Source organism: Thamnophis elegans, chromosome 14 (assembly GCF_009769535.1).
Source record: "Thamnophis elegans isolate rThaEle1 chromosome 14, rThaEle1.pri, whole genome shotgun sequence".
Classification (NCBI taxonomy): domain Eukaryota; kingdom Metazoa; phylum Chordata; class Lepidosauria; order Squamata; family Colubridae; genus Thamnophis; species Thamnophis elegans.
Genome location: NC_045554.1, coordinates 45,881,245 through 45,906,759, shown reverse-complemented (window position 1 = coordinate 45,906,759; position 25,515 = coordinate 45,881,245). Strand labels below are relative to the sequence as shown.

General features: G+C 42.0%; 1 protein-coding gene across 1 annotated transcript in view; it reads right to left on the bottom strand.

The window, feature by feature from the left end:
- CDH13 (cadherin 13) overlaps nt 1-25,515 on the bottom strand; it is a 542,002-nt gene that overhangs the window by 185,431 nt on the left and 331,056 nt on the right. Inside the window, 1 exon segment of the mRNA XM_032230145.1 lies at nt 10,864-11,008. Within this exon segment, the coding sequence (XP_032086036.1) occupies nt 10,864-11,008 (145 nt within the window).

The window sequence follows — 25,515 nt, the reverse complement described above, 5'->3', positions numbered from 1 at the left end:
AATTAAACTGGTGGGAACATCAGCCTGAAAAAGTCACCGAAAATCAGATGGTCAAGATCTTGTGGGATTTCCGTATACAAACTGACAAAATACTGGCGCATAATACACCAGACATCACACTGGTTGAGAAAAATAAGGTCACAATCATAGACATCGCAATACCAGGTGATAGCAGGGTCGCCGAGAAGGAACTTGAAAAAATCGCAAGATACCAGGACTTAAAAATCGAAATTCAACGACTATGGCACAAACCAGCAGTGATAATTCCAGTGGTAATTGGCACACTGGGTGCTATACCAAAAGCACTGGAATTACATTTAAAACAGTTAAAAATTGACAAAATCAACATCAGTCAAATGCAAAAAGCCGCACTGCTTGGATCTGCACGCATATTACGAAAATACGTTACGACGTCCTAGGCCCCTGGGTGGGGCCCGACTAGTAACCAATGCCAAATCTGGCGAAACAACTGGCCGCTGTGATACAATTGTATAATAATAATAACAACAACAACAACAACAACAACAACAACAACAACAACAACCTTCCCTCCCGTAATCCAGACAAGACATATAGCTAAAAACCAAGAGGCTGCAGGGGTAAAAAATTAGGGGAATTAAATCCGAAAGCTTTGATAGACATCTGATATTGCACTCGGCTTTTCAGTGGTTGAAATCAATGCGACATAATTACAACAGTTACGCTTTAATTGGGAGAACGGGATCACGAGAAACTTTCATGAAACCAAGGAGGAGGAGGAGGAGGGGGGTGGACAGAGAAGCAGGACATAAAAGTGTATTTTTCACGGAAGGGGATAGTGTGAGGTTGACGCCCGTGTGCAATCATTTGATTTGCGAATCTTTTCTCTGGCGGGAGAAACGGGGGTGGGTGGGGGGGGAGGAGACCGCACAATTAAAACCTGTGAAATATTGGCACAAATATTGTTCTTCTTTTAACAGGGAAAGGGGAAAAAAAAGACAAATCAAGACAGCCAAATTGGAGGCAGAAATGGCTTTGGATGGAAGTCAGAGGGTAAATGCCAGGGAAACAAGCACATTGACAGCTGTGCTGTCCAGCCATTCATCCCGGCTGTTGCGAGATTAGTCTCTGATCAACTACTAATAACTGGAATGACAACATATAATTTCCCAGCTATATGAAAAGACCGCAAACAAAGAAGAAAAGATATATATTTTTTTCCTGGAAGGAAAGAAGAAATGGGTTTAGTTTTCAGCTTCCACTGGGCTCCAAACACGCAAAGACACACACACACACAGACACAATACACACCACAACACACACAACACAATATGGGTAGTCCTCGACTTACAACAGTTCATTTACAAAGTTCCAACGGCACTGAAAAAAGTGACATGACCATTTTTTTCCAGACTTAAGCATCCCCCATGGTCATGTGATCAAAATTCAGAGGCTTGGCAACTCGTAATTATGACGGTCGCAGAGTCCCGGGGTCATGGGATCCAGCTTTGGCGACCTTCTGACAAGCGAAGCCAGATTCACTTAACAACCGGGTTACTGGCCTAACAAACTGCAGGGATTCACCTACAAAACAATGGCAGGAAAGGTCGCAAAATGGGACAGAATTCATTTAGCTTCGTCTCGCTTAGCAACTGAAGCTTTGGATTCCGTTGTGATCGTGAGCGGAGGATTACCTGTAAATAGATTTAGCTGGATTTTCTGAGGCTCTCCTTAATAAGCCTGCTCTTGCTTTATGGTGATATATATAATACTGTCCATCCAGAGCTGTGGCTGCCTCCAATTTAGCTGCTTTGACTGTTGAACGTTAAAACTGAACGTATCCAAAGGAATCAGGACGGCACCAATCTGTTTCTGAACTGGGTTCATTTCTCCAAGTCTACCTCATTCCGTTTCTGCACTGGCTTGCATTTTTTTTGAAACCCAAAATACATTCCTCCCCCCCCCCCGAGGCTATTCATATTTGTATGCATTTCATTATAAACTAAGCAGTTGATATGTAAACTGGCCTAAAATACTCTTTATAAATATTATGCCCCACCACTTTAAAAAAAATAAGTGTGTGTGTGTGTGTGTGTGTGTGTGTGTGTATTTATAAGTGTTTTTGTCAAAGCACCTGGAATGCCCAAATATGGGACGGAGCATATTTGGCCATATACCAGGTGCTTTGACAAAACAATCATTTCCATGGCTCAGCTGATAAGGGAGGAGAGCTTGTGGCTTAGAGGTTAATACAACTGCCTAATATGTAAAAACAGTCAAAATTCGAATCCTAGTAAGGGTATGGCTAGCTGATGAGAGCTAAATAGCTTGAAATAGATCTATACTAGTCTCCCTTCATGTATTTATCGGCAAAAATGCAACACAATATGTAATGTATGTATGTATGTATGTATGTATGTATGTATGTATGTAAATTAGAAAAGTGAAACACTAAATGGCAATTGTGCTGTAGCCAATGTATTAAGCAGGAAGGAAGGAAGGAAGGAAGGAAGGAAGGAAGGAAGGAAGGAAGGAAGGAAGGAAGGAAGGAAGGAATCAAAGCCCTCTATTGAATAAAGTCGACCAAGTGAGATCTGCAAGGGGATTTGGGGCCAAGCCCAGGGAAATGCAAAAAAAGAAACTTTATGTCGAAGTAGAAAAAAAAATGCATTCATTTTTCATGCGTTCTCCCAGTAAAGTTCCCCAAGGCGCTATTGTTATTTATGAATTTCTGAAACAGGTCACTTTTGTTTTTGAAGGTCCAGCTTCAATATGAATCCATTGAATGCAGCTAGCTTGCTAGCAATTTACCCAAAGGGTTTGATGCCCATCCTTTCTCTGAAAACTCATTATATATTTTCTACATGTCAATCAAACTATAAGATGCACCAGCAATATATTTATTTCTGGGTCCATGCTTTACATTTTTCAAAACCCACCTAACTGCCAAGAGATAGGTTGATATTTGCCTGCCCCCCCCCGCCCCACAAAAAAACCCCAGTAAATCCTGTTTGCTAAAGCTTCTTGATTACATTTTAAAACTTTCTTCAAATAAAGATGTATTGATTTGCTACATCAAGAAGCTATCTACCATCTATTGCACCAAAATCTCCCAGAAGCAACGGGAGAATTGCTGGAGGGCTTTTAATATTATATATATATATAAATATATATATATATATATATTTCCAACTGCAAATTTTTGCAGCATTAGGTTTCCAAATTCTGTTGAACAAGCATTTCTTGTAATGCAGACTTTTATTAAAATAAATGCTCTTTAAAAAATCTGTCTCCTATGCACATGCATTTTTTGGGTGGGTGGGTGGGGGGAGTTGTAATACAGGCACTTGACTAATCGATTTAAGCTGTTTTAGCCTTTAGCTTCGATCCTTTGGGAGGCTGAAAGTTGGCATCATATAGCTCTCCAAAAATGATGAATATATAAAACTGGAGTTCATGAACCACATATTATTTATCCATAGAGGTTGATTCCAAAACTTCTTCGTCAGAAAACTACCACTACATATTCTTTACTCATTGCACAACAGGGATTGGTATCTCTTGGGAAACTGGTACCACGTACATTATGCAGTGGTGATATTAATTTTTTTACTACCTTTTCTGTGGGCGTGACTTATTTTGTGGGTGTGGCTTGATGGTCATGTGACCTGGTGGGCTTGGTTTGGTGGAGGGGAGGGGGGGAGGAGGTCTGTAAAGACGCTCTGAGCTTGATTATTTTCTTCTTTTTTTTCCCCTTCAAAATACGTTTATTTCCATTTCCATTTCATTTCATACAATCACATGTATACTGTGCATAACCGGGGCATATAACATTGAATAATAAACACAGCCCTCGCTTTCATAGACCATACCCCCCCAAAATACAAACCCAATATGCCACCTTGACCCACCATACACCCTCTTTCACCCCCTCCAACTTACATTCTTCCTTCCAACATTCCCCTCTACTACCTACTGTTTAAAGTTTGGGTAACAGTAAGAAGCTGAGTTCAACGCAGAGATCCTTTCGATCCTTTTCTTCTGCTTTGTTTTTAAGATACCTTAGACTGTGTTTGTTAAAAAGCTATACCGTGTACGGGCTCTGGGAAGTCGGGGGGAGGGAAGGGAGGTGGGGTTTTAGGGGGAGGGGGGGAGGGGGGAAATATAATATGTCTCAGATCTCAAAGCGCATGATTGCACTTGTATACTGTGGCTTTTTAATGTTAGTGTAAAAATAGGACAAGCTGAATATATTGATAGACAATAGAAATACACCGAAGGGAGGAGAAGAGTGAAAGAAGAAAGAGGGGTAGCGAGGGTGGGAGAGAGGATTGGAGGCAGGAGGAGAAGGAAGGGAGGGAATGTATTGGGCGAGAGGAGTGATAGAGGGGGAGGGGAAGAAGGGAGTAGCTTGATTATTTTCTTGAAGACATTTCATGACCCAACTGGGTAACATCATCAGTGCTAGAAGAGAGTGGGATTTGCTCTTTGTTTATATCCAGTCAATATCATTTATTTTTCAGCTTACTTTCCCCAACAAATTCTATGTCCAGACTCCAGATATTGCGTTTCAAAGAGTATTCTAACTAAAAATGGCTTGAGTGTATTCCATCTCCTTCCTGCAATAGTCTTTATCTTTCCTAGATAATTTGGCACTTGTTGTACATATATCTTTGAACTGGAATGAATTCATTTCACTTATCATCTGCAGAATTCGCCCAGCTGGCATTAATACACTTATTATTTCTTATAACATCATTGGGGAATGTGTGTAGGTAAACTGAAAAGGAATTGTACATTCCACCATGAATTCCTTGGAATAAAAATGTATGAATTAACAACAATTGCTGCTTTTTAATTACCCCTTTTCCTCCACAGTGTTTGGGCTCCTTCTCTCCAACTTATGAATATATACATTTCTATCTCTATCTGAATACATTTTACTTGCAATTATGCTTTAAAATGTTTAAATAAGGCACAAAAGAGGACATTAATTGCCAATGGATTAAAAGCGGAATAAATAAAAAGATAGAAGGATGAATTTTAAAAGCTCTTGGATATTTTCTTGTTCAGTGCAAGGTAGAAAAACGATAAATTCAGCTGATCGTTAAAGTTTGAGTCACAACGTGTTAACAACAAGTATTCTAATAGGCTAACAAATCTGTCTGGCCGGGAGATGAATAGTTGTCTGCCATATGTATTCATCTTCATTCCCTACCTTTTATCCCCAGAGCTAGGGTGGGTCTTCACTAGCAGCAGTGGCTCTTCTGTCCCAAGGACCGGCCCATAGATTTCCACTGTTCTCCTCTCCTCTGCCACATCTATTCATCTCTGCCCCCTGCCTTTTATCCCCAGAGCGAGGGTGGAGCTTCACTAACAGCGGTGGCTCTTCCGTCTCAAGGACCGGCCCATAGATTTCCACTGCTCTCCTCTCCTCTGCCACATCTATTCATCTCCGCCCCCTGCCTTTGATCCCCAGAGCTAGGGTGGGGCTTCACTAACAGTGGTGGCTCTTCCGTCCCAAGGACTGGCTTATAGATTTCCATTGTTCTCCTCTCCTCTGCCTTCTGTGCATCCATGCATCAGGCAATGGACCCAGCTGTTCCTCTTGAGCCACATCTAGACCTGGGGGCTATTGACTCTCCATCTGAGGGCTGATGAATGCCCCCCTCTCTCCCTCTCTCCCTCCCTCCCCCTCCCCACTCTCTCTCTGCCAGCTCCATTCCCCCTTCCCCCTCAGAGCTCCCAGGTTGCCATAATGCTGATCTTGACTCCCCCACCTCCTTCTCCTCCTCTGGTTCGGCGGCTGGAGTGGTCACAACAAATCTGTTTATTTCACTGGCAAATATTTTGTCCTTCACTTTTACTCAGCTAGCTTGAAGCCAGCCCTGTCTTTTAAAAGCCACCTGAGAAGATGCTCCAGAAACGACAATAAAATTCCCTCCTGGAATGGCATGGCATAAATAACCATCTCCCTGCAAACTGGTACAGAATTATTCTGGCTTGTTGAAGCTCAGCAATCTTTACTACCCAGTGGGGATCTTCCAAGCTTCCTTAAAAATTCATTTGTACTTTAATTAAGAAACATGCTTCCTTCCCCTCCCTTAATTAACACACCAACAGTCTAATAAAAACAGATTCCCCAAACATGGTTGTTTCGGATGTGAAAAGAGGTTGAATTGGAAACACCATTCGGCAAATGAAAAGCTGCAATATCTTTTCCGCTTTGATTGTCGTGATTTTTAATTTAACAGAATAACAGAGTCGGAAGGGACCTTGGAGGTCTTCTAGTCTAACCCCCGCTCAGGCAGGAAGCCTTATACCGTTTCAGACAAATGGTTGTCCAATCTCTTCTTAAAAACTTCCCTGTTGGAGCACTCACCACAGAGGTAACCCTGATTCGTTGTTCTAACTGTCAGGAAATTTCTCCTTAGTGCTAGGTTGCTTCTCTCCTTGATTAATTTCCACCCGTTGATTCTTGTTCTGGTGGTTTGGAGAATAGTTTGAGTCCCTCTTCTTAGTGCCAACTCAAATACCTAGGTACACGGTGGCTCAGTGGCCAAGACACTGAGCTTGTCAATCAGAAAGTTCAGCAGTTCGGCGGTTCGAATCCCGAGCACCGCGTAATGGAGTGAGCTCCCATCACTTGTCCCAGCTTCTGCCAATCTAGCAGTTCGAAAGCATGTAAAAATGCAAGTAGAAAAATAGAAACCACATTTCGTGGGAAGAGTTCCATGTGCTTTCGGCGTTTATTCATGCCGACTACAGAGACATCTTCGGACAGCGCTGGCTCTTCGGCTTTGAAAGGAAGATGAGCACCACCTCCGAGCGCGAGGGAAACCTTTACCTTTATAAATACCCAACTCCAAAGTATTCCCAGCTGAGATTTAATTTGGATTATTTCCTTCGCACCAGCCCTTGATTTTATGTAAACATTTTGCAACAGCTTCTTATTTGCTGTCTTTACATGGAAACATCAAAAGAGCTTCCACTGATTTAATTCTCGCTGAAGTATACTGCACACAAACAAAATTGTTTTTGATGTTGCCCTGAATGTATTTATTCATAATTTTAATTTAAGATCATTAGAACTAGCAATAGTCTAATTGCACGCCTGTAATTTACTTGTAACTATCATTACAAGGTTTTTCTCTCTGCTCAAGGAAGATGGAGCTTATTTTCAGGAAACTCTACAGGCGGAATATTATAAATACCATTTATCTTAAATGTTTAGACTGCAATGTTTAGAAATAAGGTGCATTTTGAGACATCACACCAAAGAAGAAATTAATACACCAGGAGGGATTCATTGATCCAAATATACAACGAGGACTGGAGATTTTCTGGATACTAAGTTCGTTTGAATCAGCATGTCAAATCTAACCTTGCTCCCTTCTAGCGACTCCTCAATTTAAATGCATTTCATCCGCCATCTCAATTTCTTGGCTAATGTGTTTAAAAATGTCTGCACGAAAACTGAAAGATGTTTTTTTTTTAAATATGCACAGTCAATTTTCGTTATTCACGGCGGTTAACATTCTGTAAAGTTGCCGCAAACACTGAATTAGCAAACAGTGAAACTTCAACCCTACATGTTGAGTTTTCACTCCTTTGCTTGTCCATGAATGACTGCAAGTATTGACTTTGTGGGTGTAAATAAAATTTAACGTTGTAGGCAAATTCATAAACATAGAATCTGTGAATAGCAGTTGTATATTTTAGCAAAGGCTGAATTCTGAACGACTAGAAATGTTACATATATGAGATGCTCAGATGCCAAAAGCCACAAGGCTTTTTTTTTATTTTTGCAAATGACAACTATTAGTCTTTTGAGACTGAAGGATGCCGAGAAGATTGACCTCCTGCACTATGCAGATACCCTACCGAAAGATTAGGAAGGGATCGATGTTTGCTGTGTTGGAGAAATAACAGATATGTATTCAAGGACATATTTATGTATGCACTTAGCAGCGAAGACACAAAACGGTCTGGTGGCGTGTAACACCGCACGGGGAGAGGGACAGGGAGGGGAGAGAGAAACCCCCCACCCAGTCTATTTTATCTGCCCGCTACAGAAAGCTCTTAAGAAAACCTCCCGTGGTTTCCTGCAGGTTGTTAGAATCACAGGTCATAGACAAGAAGGGATCCTGCCGGGCTCAGCAAATTGAATGCAATTTTAGTCATTTGAAAGCTTAAGTGGCCCTACGCACCAGTGGTGATCACGAGGAAGATGGAATTGGACATGCAAAAAAAAGAAAGAAAGGAAGGAAAAGACTTAAAATGGGGAGAGAACTGGGGGGGGGGAAGAAGACCAAAATCTAGGTTAAATAGACATGCATATATATGTACACCCCAAACTGTAAAAAAAAAAAAAGAGAGAGAGAGGAAGTATAAATTGGCTGATATACATCAATTGAATGCAGGAACAGGAGATGAAAAAGTCCATTTTAGTGGCCCTTCTAGTTGACTGTTCCTTCCTTCCTTTCTCTCTATTCTTCTATCTTCCTTCCTTCCTTTTCTCTCTATTCTCCTATCCTTCCTTCCCGCCTTCCCACCTTCTTTCCTTCTTTCCTTCTTTCCTTCCTTCTTTCCTTCCTTCCTTCCTACCTTCTTTCCTTCTTTCCTTCTTTCCTTCTTTCCTTCTTTCCTTCTTTCCTTCTTTCCTTCTTTCCTTCCTTCCTTCCTTCCTTCCTTCCTCCGTTCCTTCCTCTCAACTCATGTCCTTCCTTTCTTCTCCATAACTTAACCCTCGCTTCCTCCCTCTTCCCTCCCTCCCTTCCTCTCTGACTTTGGGCCAGAGGGAGACTCTGGTCTGAAGTCACCCAACCAACTTTTATGCCTAAGGCAGGACTAGAACTCATCACCACCTGTTGATTGGCCCAAAGTCACCCAGCCAGCTTTTATGCCTAAAGCGGGATTAGAACTCACTATCTCCTGATGATTGGCCCAAAGTCACCCAGGTGACTTTCATGCCTAAGGCAGGACTAGAACTCACTGTCTCCTGGTGACTTGATGGATGGATGGATGGATGAGTGAGTGGATGGGTGGATGAATGTGTAGATTTCAGCCATTTCTAATTTTCTTTAAGGGAAAAGTTTGATCTTACTTCCATGTTTGCAGATCCTTCCCTAATTAAGAGAAACAAATACCCGATTGCAAAGGGAAAGGACCCATTTCAGAAGACAAGAAAAGCCTCAGCACGTCTGTCCTACTAAAATTTATTTCTTTGAAGACTTCCAATTGCTAAGGGGAAAAATAGGGGGATTTCAATCTGTAGGATGGTGTTCTGACTGAGGCTTCCCAAGAACATGAAGCAAACTCCTTGTCCCAACAAAACCCCTCTTATTAATTTACTGTAAATTCTGCTCATTCACATCCAGCAAAGTCTTTCAAGGGAGGATTTACAGTCACAGACCTTATCTGGCTTGGAGAGCTGCCAGGCCGATCTCTGCAAAACTTGGCAAGGAGTCTCAGAGAGTCACGAACCAATGAAGCAAACTAATGGTCTCCTGCAAACTCCACTCCCCTTTCGCTCCTCTTTTATTTCCTCTGGGAGGGGCCATTCATCATCCATCTCTGGCGTTATTCCCAAGTTGACCCCTGTTCTTTAGCTGTTCCCTTCGTTGGCAACTCTCCCTATGCGCACACTGGGAACAGGCTCCAGGTGTTTCTCTAGCTCACTGATGTCTGACTCCGAAGGCAGCTGATAACTGTCAGACAGCCCATGGCCCCCTCTCTGCCTCCGACACAGAGCCCTCATCCAAGCCTTCCCCAGCCTCCAGGACTGGCCCATGTTCCTCCCCAACCTCCCCACTGTCTGAATCTGCTGCCAGCTCCACTGGCTGCTGATGCGCCACAACAGATGGTCAGTTGTCTTGCATGATCTACTGATATAACTTTCTGTATTTGTGATTTATTGCAGTCCGCAGAAACTCAAGGCTTCGCAAAGGAGCTGTCACAAGTGGTGACACTTCGCCCTGCAACTACACCTCTCCCAAGTTATCTTCCCAAATGTTTCTGATGACATTCCTGCTCTCGTATATCAACCCAATCTTTGGTGTTCACCAGAAAGGAAAGATAATTCCTTGCTCATTTCCTCTTGGATTCTGAAAGGCCAAGAAAAAAAAAAGGCAACAATAGAAGGAGAAACAGCAGGGGCAGGAAGATACAACATTAAAACCAGAACTCCTGCAGCTAAAACATGACACAGCCATGGAAATAAAGGGGGCATCTTACAAAAATCGAAAGTGTTGTTGCAGACTAATGAGATCATTATTACGGAATGTTCTTATTGTTAAAACGTTATCAAGACAGTTCAAACTCTCAATTCTGAATGGGATGTTCCCATCTCAAAATAAAGCTTCAATGGTTAAATTTCGAGAACAACCATCCACAGTATTGTCTCTTCTGATAGGACCCAACTTGGAACATTTCAACAAAATGTTTCTAGTGGGTTTTTTTTTTCTCTGCAAGCTTGAAATAAAACACATTTCCCATTGTGAACATAGCTCTAAAATTCATTAGACCACTTGTATCCTGTTGGGTCTGTTTCAGAGATATTTCCTTACCTGAACAGAAAAACAGGCGGGGGAAAAATTAATGGGAGGAGAAGCAATTTCTGGCTTCCTGCCAGCCTCCCATTGACTTCCCTTGAGGGAATCTGGCAGGGAGCATTAGAAATCCCCTTCCCTTCCCATCTTCAAATCACCAAAATTGATTCTTCCAATCCAACTGAACTGCAGGATTTCAACTGAATTTACTCATTGACTGCCGAATTCCATTCAGATCTTGTCTAACCTGGATCCTGCTCTCCATCACAATCAACCAAATCATCACGGCCTACAAAATGAGATTCCAGAAAAAAAAAATATCTGGATTACTCACCTGTTGGAGACCCTTCCATGACGTGCCCAATGTATGGTCCTTCCCGGAAGATGGGCCTGTTGTCATTCTGATCAATGATCATTATATCAAAAGGGACTGGACCTTCTATAGTCTTCCCAGAGACATCGGTGATCTCCACCTGCAGCTGTATAAATAGAGAAAGCATAAAAGAAATATGAGTCGCGTTGCTATCCCAGCAAGGAGAAGAAAAGGAGAGATGACATCAGCTGTCAGGCCTGCCTCAACTCAAATCCCTAGGAAAGAAAGACCCTCGACTCCATTTGGTTGAACTGAAAGGTCCTTTTACTAAGGTTAAGTGGTTGCAATGAAAGAAAGGCTAGATCTGAACATTCCTGCACAAAAAGATTACACTTTCCCCCTTTCCATGGCCTTGATCAGTTCATCAGTGTCCAATAAGCACACCATCCAGGTATTTTGGGAACAGTTTGGATGTTGGTGCCAGTCGATGGAATTCTGCATTCTGTTCCCAGGCCAGGTGCCCTTAAAGTAGGGGTGGGTTGCTGGGAGTTTGCAGGGGTTCAGGAGAACCTCTAGCTAAGATTCTATGCAGTTCGGAGAACCCCAAAATCCTACTCCTGGCTGGCCCTGCCCACATCTCCCCTCCCAGAAGTCCCCATGCAAGCAAAAATGCCTTCTCCTCTGTTGTGGTGCAGGAGGCCGACTCGGCATGCCCACCATGGCTACGGCCACCCAGCAACCGAGCAGAGAACCCCTTGCTAAAATTTTTGAAGCCCACCCCTGCCTTAAAGGCTGGTTTGATCTGCTCCTGGTGCCTCTGTTTTCTGTCAGGACTGCCTCCCCTCCTCCTTCCATTTGTCTTCCCTTTCATGCTCATCCTTGCTCTCTACATTCCTTTGCCCCCACTCTCCTCCCCACTGCCTTTTATGGCAGGATGCCAGCAAAGCGCAAAAGCTGAAGATGGCAGATTTGGACATCAGCATTTTTGGTCATTGGGTATCCCAGGCGACATTATTTATTTATTTTCTTTTTATGTATTTGCTTGCAAGATAATAGGTGTAAGGATAAACATGAGTACGGATGAAATGGGTATGAATAAATGGAGACAGTAGGAGAGGGATGGTAGGAATGTTGGTGCGCTTATGTGCGCCCCTTAAAGACCTCTTAGGAATGGGGTGAGGTCAACAGTAGACAGATTAAAGTTAAAGTTATGGGGTTTGGGGGATGAAACAAAAAGGATCAGGCATTGACCACTCTGTTGCTGAAGTCGTATTTTCTGCAATCAAGTTTGGAGCGGTTGACCTTGAGTTTGTATCTGTTCTGTGCTCGCTTAGAATTAGTTAGTTAGCATGTGAGAAAGTGGGACAAAGGAAGGATGATGGCAAATATGACCAATCAAAACACATTCCTGCTGAGATCCTCGGTAGGCGCATTGCAACGGAATTGTCATATTTGCTAGCCAGAAGGGGGAACAAGAGGAACACAACTCGATGCTAATGAAGTGCAGATTTGCTTAGAAGAAGTATTTTTTTCCCTCCTTTTTTCCTTCAAGCGTAATTATCCTGAAGGGGAGCATCCTGAACTGCAAAATAAATTGCAAAAGTACAAAATAAAACTGCAATCCAAACCTGAACGCTGGAAAGCTGAAATGAGATTGTTAGCCGGAAATAAAGAAGAGGAGTGCGTCATTTTAAACACAACGGCTTTGTACTCAAACATCTGATCTCCTTTACCCCTTTGAGGTGTTTCCACCACAGCGGCTATGGGTCAGCATCCGTAAGGGATGATACCAAAAATAAATTTTCCCATCCGTTCTTAGGTAGCCCTATGGAAGCGAGTCTAATTTTATTTCCCTGTAAATTCAACCTGTAATTAGTCTGCTCTGGCAGAGCGATATTTTAATTCAAAGAGAAGTCCTACTTCGCTGATATTTGAAGTGGAAAAATTACGAGTTGAACATTGTGTGTCATAACAGTTTCTTCTTCCCGTGAATAGATCGTGTCTATTGAAAAAGAAATCATTAGAATAATTTTGCGGTAATTCGATTTGATGATGTACGAAGAAATAGTCAAGTGAAGTGATCCATAAATACTGAACAGGTTAGGGAAAAATAATATGGGAAGCCAATACTGAATATTCTATACAAAAAAACATATATATATATATATATATATATATATATATATATATATATATATATATATATATATATATATATATATATATAAATAAAATATCACCCCCATATAAAGTCATTTAGGGACGCGGTGACCCCATGGCTAAGATGCTGAGCTTGTTGATCAGAAAGGTCGGCAGTTCGAATCCCGAGCGCCGCGTAACGGAGTGAGCTCCCGTGACTTGTCCCAGCTTCTGCCAACCTAGCAGTTCGAAAGCACGTAAAAATGCAAGTAGAAAAACAGGGACCACCTTTGGTGGGAAGGTAACAGCATTTCATGCACCTTTGGCGTTTAGTCATGCCGGCTACATGACCACAGAGATGTCTTTGGACAGTGCTGGCTCTTTGGCTTTGAAACAGAGATGAGCACTGCCCCCTAGAGTCAGGAATGACTAGCACATATGTGCAAGGGGAAACTTTACCTTTACCTAAAGTCATTTGCCTTTTAGACTTTTAACATCTTAATTATTTTGTTATGGTCCACCCCAACAAAAAAACAAAAACACCTTTCCCATGTCATTTTGGTAGAGCTTCAAACCATAGTTATTCTAAATTCCAATAATGTAATGTGAAAAGATATTTATCACCCCATTTTCATTATCTCAGTATTTTCCCCATTTCTGGTCTTCATACACAAAATATAGCACAATTGAAACTGCTAGCTTCAATTTCCCCGTTGTTCTCTCTGCAATATTAATGCCTATGGAGATATGTGACCGTTAGGGTAGCAATAAATTATTGTCTCTTCTTTTGCTAGTTATCTTGGAATAAATAGCTTTTTAGCGAATCAGTCAGCTGCATTGATTTTTCTATTACGCCTGGCTGTTTTGCTGATGCAACATCCACGTGACGTATTTTCACACTTCTATCACTAGATACAACAAGTAATTGAATTCAAGCAAATTACGCCAAAATAAAATAGCTCTACGGGAGATTTCTCCCCCTTCCTCCACCCAAAGTGATAGGGTGACAGCTTTAAAGAAGATTTGCCTGAATGCAAAAATACACTGATTTTTGCATCTGATCTCTAGATGCTTTGAAATCAAAAATAGCTAAACAGGAAGCACTGTTTCCTAATTATCTGTTTTCTGTCTAGGAATAATTGTGGGAATTTAGAGCAACCCCCGAATACCTTTGGGCTTTCATTGACAAAGAAATAATGCTTTTGCCAATGGGTCCAAAATTAGGTAAACAAATGCTTAAATGGACCCCAGGTGGGGGGAACTGAAGGATTTTCTTGACTCAGAAGTTCTCAGAAGGCCAGGTCAGATAGGGCGAAAGATTGACTTTGTTGTTTTTAATCTGAATCTTTCACACAGGGGGAAGAGAAAGGTGTTTGAAAAGCTCTTAAATGTCATATTAACACATTTTGGAAAAGGCTGTCAGTCTCTGTGACCTGCAGTTAAATGGCACAAAATATGAGTGATAATCCATTAGCCAGGCTCCTTTCTTATGAGCCAACCGATTACACAGTCCAGTGTATCTCAACCTTGACAACTTTAAGCTGTCTGTTGAATTTATATTTTACCAACAAAGAAATAAAGGGTAGACTCGTATATTTATTTATATACTGGTCGCCACGATGTAAAAAAGATGTTGAGACTGTAGAAAGAGTGCAGAGAAGAGCAACAAAGATGAGAGCTGAGGTGGCGCAGTGGTTAAATGCAGCACTTCAGCTGATTGCAGTTCTGCAGTTCGGCTGTTCAAATCTCACCGGCTCAGGGTTGACTCAGCCTTCCATCCTTCCGAGGTGGGTGAAATGAAGACCCGGATTGTTGTTGGGGGCAATATGCTGACTCTGTAAACCGCTTAGAGAGGGCTGAAAGCCCTATGAAGCGGTATATAAGTCTAACTACTATTGCTATTGCTATGATTAGGGGACTGGAGGCTAAAACATATGAAGAATAGTTGCTGGAACTGGGGATGTCTAGTCTGATGAAAAGAAAGACTACGGGGTGACATGATAGCAGTCTTCCAAAATCTAAGGGGTCTTTTATAAGATGTTTTATAGATGGCATTTAGATCCTAAAAAACTAGCCTGTATGTATCCGAATTTACAACCTAAATGCTGGAGATGTGATTGTCTCGATGCTACATACGATCATATATGGTTGGACTTGTAAAAAGGTAAAAAAAGCATTTTGGATAAAAAATATGGTGGATTATGCAAAATGTTCTTTAAAAAGAGGATAAAGTTTACCCCTCAGTTATTCTTGTTAGGTATAATTACTGATTGTACAGTTATAGAGACTAACTTGATTTTGTACTTAATAACGGCAGCAAGACTGTTGGTGGCGCAATACTGGAAGAAGGAAGACTTGCCTACTATTCAGGAATGGACATTAAAAGTAACAAACCTAGCAGAGATGGCTAAAATATCAGCATATCTCAAGGACCACTCAAACGAGAGATATAAACTGGAGTGGAGAAGATGGATTGACTATACCCAAAATAAATACGGGACTAAGAAATTCCAGATAATTTATGATTGAAGAAGCAAGGAATGATATAATCTGTTTAGAGTTAGCCTAGCAAAGAGGAGTTAAAGCTCAAATGAAAGATGATACTAACTTTTTTAAAGTTTATTTTAGAATATCTTTGTTAAAGATTTATACCCTGTATTGGTTCTGGGAAGCTGGGGGGGGGGAAGGTTGGGGTGGGGTGGGGTTTGGGTGGGGAGGGTAGGGGGAGGGAGGTAAACATTTGTAAAAGTTTTTTTTTTCAAAATTTTCAATTAAAAAAAAAGAATAGTTGCTGGAACTGGGGATGTCTAGTCTGATGAAAAGAAGGAGTACGGGTGACATGATAGAAGTCTTCCAAAATCTAAGGGGTCTCCACAGAGAGGTGGGGGTCAATATATTCTCCAAACCACCTGAGGGTAGGACAAAAGCAATGTGTCGTGTCTGGGCCTTCAGCCAAAGGAGTTGATAAACCCGTGATTCAGTGGTGGGTTTCAAAAATTGTTCGAACCTACTCTGTGGGTGTGGCCTCCTTTGTGGGAGTGGCTTGCCACCCATGTGACCGGATGGAGTGGCTTGCTCCCCAAGTGACCGGATATGAAGATGCCGACGACACTTGTCAGAACCACCTTAAATCACCTCACACACAGCACTGGCATGCATAAGAATAGGATGTCAACTTGTTTTTTCAAAGGCATCTTCGGTTTGTGTTAAGACAACTTCAACACACGCAATGTTCTGATTGCACCACAAACGCAGGAGTCATCCTTACCTTTCACAGAGGCACTGAGTTTTATAAATAGGAGCATGATAGTGTAGAATAATCCTATCCAAGGACCAGTGGTGGGTTTCAAAAAACTTTGGAGCCTCTTCTGCAGGTGTGGCCTGCTTTCCGGGTCCACTGGTGGGACCTCTCCTAACCGGTTCAGTAGATTTGACGAACCGGTTCTACCGAATAGGTGCAGACTGATAGGAACCCACTTCTGCCGTGATTAAAGAGTGGCAAACAGCCACGCCTGTGTTAGGGTGATTTGCAGGTCGGAGGAGGGGGGGGTCAGAACAGGTAGGTAGATAGACAGATAGATGATAGATAAATCTAATTTAGATGTTTTCAGGTGGGAACTTCCAATTTTACTGCTGCGTTTTAAGACAAGTAAAACTGAGTGACATTTCTGATTGCGTTTAGGAAAAAAAGGCTCGAGCATATCCAAAGAGAGTTCAAAATATTTATTCCCACAGCGCATCCTTCCCTTCAAGGTTTCTCTCTGTTTCGGCACTACATTAGTTCAGCTTTTCCCAGCGTTTGGAGCGTCGCCTTCAAACCAACAACTCATTTACCTTATGGAGAATGCAATTAGTAAGTATATCCTGGCTTAGCGTTCAACTGACAGCTTTCTCATTTTCTCACATTTACATAATTTGACAGGGACTATTATGGACCCGTAACTGGTCTCTTGGAATGACATTCACAAGGTTGGTTCACTTATTAATTGACCCCTGGTAATGGTAATTTAAGAAGCATATTAATCTCATCTGTCATTTCCAACACATAACTGGTGTATAAAATAATTTGTCTTCTCAAGGAGTCTTGGAAAGGAAATAAAGAACTGTGATTCCTCCCCTCCTCCCTCCCTGCTTCAAATTAATATGCACAGACCTTCCCTGCCACATTAAAGATTACGGGCGAACATAATTTATTCCTTCCTTTCTTCTTTTAAAGATATTTTCTTTTTGACTTAAAAAAAAGAAGAAAGGGGCTCTATAAAGAGACTCCCCTTGTTAATCTCCATAAAGATTAACACATCTCATTTTATACAACTGGCGATACAACCTATTTGCAGTCTGAATCACTCTACAATAAATTGTGAAACGTTATAGAAGACCGGAAGTCCAAGGGGATGTCATCATTTCAAGAAACTTAATTTGGGAGACAACGATAACTTTCAAACTTTTGTGCTTCCATGGGATTGGAGCAAATACTCCAATATTGTATTGAAAATAACGCTTAGCAATAGCAATAGCAATAGCAGTTAGACTTATATACCGCTTCATAGGGCTTTCAGCCCTCTCTAAGCAGTTTACAGAGTCAGCATATTGCCCCCACAGTCTGGGTCCTCATTTCACCCACCTGGGAAGGATGGAAGGCTGAGTCAACCTTGAGCCGATGAGATTAGAACTGCTGAACTGCAGATAACAGTCAGCTGAAGTGGCCTGCAGTACTGCACCCTAACCACTGCGCCAACTCGGCTTGCTGGAAAATGTCTACTTTTATTTTACAGAAGTATTATTCTTAAAAAAGGATGCTGTGGCTCAGGGGCTAAGACACTGAGCTTGTTCGAATCCCTAGCATCGCATAACGGAGTGAGCGCCCGTTACTTGTCCCAGCTTCTGCCAACTTAGCAGTTCGAAAGCACGTAAAAATGCAAGTAGAAAAATAGGGTGGGAACGTTTCATGTGCCTTCGGCGTTTAGTCATGCTGGCCACATGACCATGGAAACGTCTTTGGACAGTGCCGGCTCTTTGGCTTTGAAATAGAGATGAGCACTTCCCCCTAGAGTCGGGAACAACTAGCACATATATGCGAGGGGAACCTTTACCTTTACCTTATTATTTTTAAGGATTAAAAAAAAAGATAATTAATCTCATGAGCAAACACATCTATGGCTCCCTCAACTCCCGTGTTACTATAAATCCAACGATTACTCAAGATAGCAAATGCCAGGATTTCGAATGAAAATAGATTCTTAAAATAATCGAAGTTTCAATTGGGACTGAAGCCTCAAAGTTTATCCCCACCCTCTTTCTTCCCAATTCAGTTCAGCCCAGGAAGGATTTCAAAGACTTACATGTCAACAGCAACCTAATTTAGCATTACGCAGAGAGATTAAAAGTCCCTTTAATAAAAGAAGAAACTTAATCCACTCCAAGAATGTCAGAAGAAAGGGAGTATTAATATTATTTTAAACCTGAAACACAACATTCTCAGACTTCTGACATTTCAAAAGTCTCCCCGAATTTAAAAAGCTTTGTTAGAAGAGGGCAACAAATCTAAATTAAGCCAACATGAAATTATCATTGTTTGCACCGTCAGCCAGATCTTTAGGATTAATTTGGCATTTTTATCCACTTAGTGAATCCTTCCCATTATTATTTATTAATTTATGTGTGAGTAATCTACAGTTAGATTCACACTCTAAGACTGGTGGAAACTTAATACTTCAAATCCTAACCAAAGACCTAAGGTAACATCTAAGAAGACAGATCCTTCCTTCCTTCCTTCCTTCCTTCCTTCCTTCCTTCCTTCCTTCCTTCCTTCCTTCCTTCCTCCCTCCCTCCCTCCCTCCCTCCCTCCCTCCCCACCCCTCCCGTCCCCTTCCCTTATTTTTTTCTACAAACTCTTTTATAAACAGTCATCATTATGTATAAAAAATTAGGGCAAAAAAGTTTTCTGCATAGAATCCCTCAAATTAAAAATGCATTATTTCACATTGATTGTTGCACTAGTCCATTTAATTTCCAAATGAAATACTTGGACCAACTAAATAATTGAGCTTCCAAGTTGCTTAGGACTCCTCCTAAGCCACTGGAAACAGTTAATTAGAAAAGATATCTGTTATCTGATAGTAATAACTATTGTATGCAGCCGGATTATTACCCGATTAATCAAAATGACTGAGGCAGATAAAAAGGGTGAGAGGCTGATGCAACATACAGTGATAAAAGGTAAACAAGAAATGTGGAAGTCAACAGTTTTATATAATTTGATATGGTCAATTGACTCAATAAAATTGTCTCTTCTTCTTCTTCTTCTTCTTCTTCTTCTTCTTCTTCTTCTTCTTCTTCTTCTTCTTCTTCTTCTTCTTCAGAACCCACAAGCAAGTTTATTGTGTGTGATCTATGAAGATGATCTTCTTCTTTTTCTTCTTCTTCTCCTCCTCCTCCTCCTTCTCCTCCTCCTCCTTTTCTTCTTCTTCTGCCTCCTGTTCCTTTTTGTTCTATTCTTCCTCTCCTCCTTTTGTTCTTCCTTTGCTTTCTTCTTCTCATCCTTTTTGTCTACCTCCTCCTCCTTTTCCTCCCTCCTCCTCCCTTTCTTCCCCTCTCCCATTTCTTAAGCAATTGGCTCCTCTGGTTCTTCCAAGTAAGCAGGTATAAAACTGTTGCCTTCAAAATGGTTACCTTGCCTGTTACCAGCAGACAGTCTCTCTAGGTTTCTACCAGGATGCAAGGATAAATATGTCGTCAAGACCACAGAACTTGTTGTGAATGAATATTCAATAGAACTTGTTATTAATAATTGTTGGGGATTGAAATGGATGAATTATCACTAATAATCACGATGCCCTAAGGCAGCTCTGAATCAATTTTCTATTCACAGCATGAGTGATTCATTATATACCATGCATTATATTATAGCGTAAGCTGCGGTGGCTTATAATTATTAATAACACCCAATGATTGCAGTGCACAGATGTGAAGCCTTAAATACAACCCAGTGTATTTCAGAATGAAGAATAGTATGATTATTATTAGTTGTCACACAAACCACGGGAGATAATGAGTTTCTCTATTTGCAAATATAAATGGTCCGTCCTTGTCTCAGAGGATGTGGTCCCAAATCTTTGCGATTATGCAGTTCACGATAGCTTCTGATGTTTAATTTGTCCTGGGCAAACTCACAGCCTGCCACAGAAACATTTGTCCAATGGGTTCATCTCCCCATGAACAGAAGCATATTGTATCCTTCTGACAAGATACAGGTGTAGAGATTCTAGAACGAAACTCAACTGGAGACTAAAACATATGAAGACTGGTTGCAGGAACTGGGCATGGCTAGTCTAGAGAAGAGAAGGACCAGGGGAGACAGGAGAGCAGTCTTCCAATATTTGAGGGGCTGCCACAGAGAGGAAGGGGGTCAAGCTGTTTTCCAAGGCACCCGAAGGCCAGAAAAGGAATAATGGATAGAAACTGACCAAAGAGAGATTCAACCTAGAAATAAGGAGGAACTTTCTGACAGTGAGAATAATCAACCAATGGAACAGAAGTTGGCTTTGAACATTGTGGGGGCTTCATCACTTGAGAGTTTCAAGAAGAGATTGGACTGCTATTTGTCGGGAAATGATGCAGGGTCTCCTGCTTGAGCGGGAGATGGGGGGTTGGACTAGATGAGCTATCAGGTCCCTTCCAACTCTGTTAATCTGTTAAGAGTGCAGAGAAGAGCAACAAAGATGATTAGGGGACTGGAGGCTAAAACATACCAAGAATGGTTGCAGGAATTGGGCATGACTAGTTTAATGAAGAGAAGGACCAGGGGTAACATGATAGCAGTCTTCAAATATCTAAGTAGCTGCCACAGAGAAGAGGGCCTCAACCGATTCTCCAAAGAACCTGAAGGCAGGACCAGAAGCAATGGATGGAAACCAATCATGCACAGAACCAACCTAGAAATAAGGAGAAATGTCCTGTCAGAACAATCACTCAGTGGAACACCTTGTCTCCAGAAGTTGTGGATGCTCCAACACTGGAGGTTTTAGAGAAGATATTGGACAACCATTGTCTGAAACGGTTGTCCAACCTTGTCTGCTTGTGCACAAGGTTGGACTAGAAGACCTCCAAGCTTCATGGATAAGACATCTTCAAAGAAAGACAAGAAACTCCAATTGCCACTTTTTAAAGAAGCACTTTTGGGACTTCCAAGGTCCCTTCCAACTCTGTTTCTCTGGTGAGCCCTGATGGTGCCGTGGTTAGAGTTCCATTTTTGCAGGCAAACTATTCCAACAGCCTGGAGTTCGATCCCGATGGGACTTGAGGTTGACTAAGCCTTCCATCTTTCCAAGGTCGCTGAAATGTGGACCAGGATTGTTGGGGGAAAAGATGTTGACTCTGTAAACCACTTAGAGAATCCTCTAAAGTGCTTTGAAGTGGTGCATATAATTGTTAAGTGCTGTTGCTATTGTGTTCCTGTGGTAAAGGTAAACAGCTAAACCCCAGGATCTATTTCTGAAATGTCTTGTTAATTTCATTCTTTCCACTAACTCTGTTTTTTCCCCCCCTGGGCTTATTTTTTACAAGACTGATCCCATTAACAACAACAACAACAAAACAAAAAGATATATCCTTTACTCTTTCAGCCAAATACACCTGACAAAGGGCAGGCTTGGCTTCCGTTGCCCTTTCAGCCTCCATCCAAAGACCCATAATACAATGGTGATGTCCACCACATTTTCTTCTTTCTTTCTTTTTTCTTTTGCAAGATGCAAAATGCCTGTTAATGAAGGGTTCCTGTCCCTGAACATCAGGTAGTGGCTCACCTCTTTTCCAAGGTCGCTTGTCTGGGTCATTGACTTCTCTGGTCCTGTTGCTAAGAAGCACTATTTCGTTTGGCTGACATTATTGTGAATTTTAGCGTGCTACCCTCCCCACCCCCACCCCCCAAAGTCTTCCTCCTATTCTAAAAATGAAGCAGTTGCAACACTTGTCAGATTAGTAGATTTAGAAAAGAGACGTCCTGGTTAAGCTGGGAACGGCATTAATCCATTTGAGCTGCGAAGTCTATTCTTCGTTTGAAAGTGCGTCTCCGAGGACTTCAGTTGTGAATATATCACACCCCATTTGTGAGCGGAGTAAGCAGAGACAAAATGAGACTCATCGTTGTTCAGGGCCATCGGCCCTTCGTCTCCCCAAGGTGGACAGGGGAGTAAGCTGCCATGCTTCTAATGAACCAAAAAGAGAGTAGAGTGGTTTTCTTATGTCTCATTTGGACTCATTTTAGCACTCGTGATAGAACTTTGACATATACCACTTTACAGTGCTTGACAGCCCTCTCTAAACAGTTTACAGAGTCAGCATATTGCCCCCCCCCCCAATCTGGGTCCTCATTTTACCCACCTCGGAAGGATGGAAGGCTGAGTCAACCTTGATTGAACTCCTGGCAATTGGCAGAATTAGCCTGCAATGCTGCATTCTAACAGGGACGGAGGGAGGGAGGGAGGGAGGGAGGGAGGGAGGGAGGGAGGAAGGAAGGAAGGAAGGAAGGAAGGAAGGAAGGAAGGAAGCCGAGGTGGCGCAGTGGTTAAATGCAGCACTGCAGGCTACTTCGGCTGACTGCAGTTCTGCAGTTCGGCTGTTCCAATCTCACCGGCTCAGGGTTGACTCAGCCTTCCATCCTTCCGAGGTGGGTAAAATGAGGACCTGGATTGTTGTTGGGGGCAATATGCTGACTCTGTAAACCGCTTAGAGAGGGCTGAAAGCCCTATGAAGCGGTATATAAGTCTAACTGCTATTGCTATTGCTATAAGGAAGGAAAGAAAGACACAAGGAGAGAAAAGAGATCCACAATGAGAGAGAGACACCTTCTAATGGCCACCTATATATAGACACCTCTTAAACTGGTGAAAGACTTGTGTGGACCCCACCACAACCTTAAACTGTGTATACCTGTATTGCTGATTCATCCTCATTGCATCAGCTTACAGTTTGCAGCTTACAACCTTACATCAACTGGCAGCTATTAAATCCTCAATACCTGACACTCCTCCCATGTTTCCAGTGTCTTTTTTCCCCACTTGGAACTGAACCCAGATGGACATTTCTTCCAGCACCGTGCACGCCATAAAATAACCCCCTGATTGTTTTGCCTTCCGCCATCAGATTTCTACAGATACTGGTATTTTCCTCACTTTGCCGTTGAACCGTTTGACTATCATTAGGCAAAGAACTCCATTGCTTGAAGGAGAGGGACACCACCTTTTCAGCTTCTGCCAAACTAAGAATACCTTTCATTATAACCCCGTTGAGAAATAGCACAGAACAATGCTCGATTGTCTTTTAAGTGTCTCCCAGCTTCGCGCCGAGTGAGATAGTCGGCTCTTTGGGCGGTAATAAAAGATGATAGGTCAACAAATCACAATTTGCCTGCCTTGCAATATTTCCTCAACAACTGGCATTCAGAAGAAATCTTTCCAAATCTAAGCAATCTGGGGTATATTTCCTCTAATCGCCGGGACTGAAAAGCTGACTATCTGCCGTTCTTGAGGAAAAGGGAGGAATATAAAAGCCAGAATTTATCATGATGTGAAGTGTTGCTATTGTCGGGGTCTTTCTAAAATGCTCCCCAATCTTCCATTCAAAATTTGGGAGAGGCAGAGAGTGCTAAGCATAACAATTTGTTAGGTTCTGTTGGAAGGCGGCTGATATTCAGTTCTTGGAGTTATCACTACTTAAAGGCTGACCGGCCATTTATCACATATACTGACGGGATGATGAGCCCCGGATTAAGAAAGAATTGAAATCATTCTTCTTTCAACGTCGCTCCTGCTCTAAAAGCCTTTCCTTTTAAATCTAATGTGCACAGCCCAGATGGAGTCACTTACAACTCTTTCGCACCTTAATAGACTCCTAATGCAGATCGCTTTACTTTACCTAAACACAAGATGAATGTTCGACATTTAATTTTCATTTACTCGCTACTCTGCAAACAGTTTTGATTGAAAGAGGCTTAAATATCTGTCCTCGTTGTTTGGTTCCTGGGAAGGCGACTATGTTTTATACCTGAAAGGAGAGAGAGGCAGGTAGCTTTCAGGGAAGGAAGGAAGGAAAAGAAAGGAAGGAAATAAAAAATGAAAGGAAGGGAGAAAAGCTTTCAGGGAAGGAAGGAGGGAGGCAGGGAGGGAAGAAGGGAAGGAAAATTGAACAGAAGGGGGGGAGAGGGAAGGAAGGAAGGAGGCAGGCAGGCAAGGAGGAAAGAAGGGAAGGAAAAATGAACGGAAGGAAGGGGGAAGGAAGGAAGGAAAGGAAAAATGAAAGGAAGACAGGAAAAGGGAAGGAAGGAAGGAAGGAAGCAAGAAATGAAAGGAGTAGGGAGGAAAGAAGGGAAGGATAGATGAAAGGAAGAGAGGAAGAGGGAAGGAGGGAAGGAACAGGTATGACAGTAGGAGGTTCAAAAACATCAAAATGATGGTTACAACTGCATAATGGAAGCCGTAATCTTTTTGTTACATGCTGCCTTGCCATGGAGGAGAAAGACAGTAGAACCAATCCTTAATATTTCTCATTAAAGAAAGAACAGGTAACAGGAAATGCCTCTACGTTGGACAAATAATGTCGATCAGAGACTCCTATACTAATTTTTGTAAACCGAATGTTTTTGTAGATAAGTGCCAATGGAATGGGCTCTCTGCAATAACTATTTCCTTCTTCGTTCAAAGTTGTTTTTCCCCTCCGAATAATTCTTAGGAGTGTCAGGGAAAACATCAAAGCAGCTGGAGCTTCTCGCCCCAAACCTTCAACAGATATGTAACAGTATGAATCTAATAAAATGTGTTTGCAGAAGAACTCCTGCATGTCTCCGTTGCCTGGTGTTTCATTCCACCAAGCAACTTCTTACCATAAAAGGAACATTCAGGAGAAATAAGCTGGCACAATGAAGAGCAATTGAAACACTTGAGGGATGTTTTGCTTTGTTTATGTATTGTGGGCCAATACTTATCAATCTAAATCAGTGAGAAATTAATCTCTGATTGAATCAAAGACGGATTTAGGCATGACTAAACAAAACCTATGGCTCAGTGGCTAAGACGCAGAGCTTGTCGATAAGAAGTGTCGGCAGTTTGGCGGTTTGAATCCCTAGCACTGCGTAACGGAGTGAGCTCCCGTGACTTGTCCCAGCTTCTGCCAACCTAGCAGTTTGAAAGCACGTAAAAAATGCAAGTAGAAAAATAGGAACCACCTTTGGTGGGAAGGTAAGAGTGTTCCGTGTGCCTTTGGTGTTTAGTCATGCGGGCCATATGACCACAGAGACGTCTTTGGACAGCGCTGGCTCTTCGGCTTTGTAATGGAGAGGAGCACTGCCCCCTAGAGTCGGGAACGACTAGCACATATGTGCGAGGGGAACCTTCACCGTTATCTTTTAAACAAAACCTCCTTCTACGATAGCCCAGCGAAATGGGCCAGAGGAAAGTACTTGTTTTAATATATTGTTATTTCTCAGCAAGCATATTGGCCATATAATCTTGAGAGTCAACCCATCAAGCGAGAAAAAAA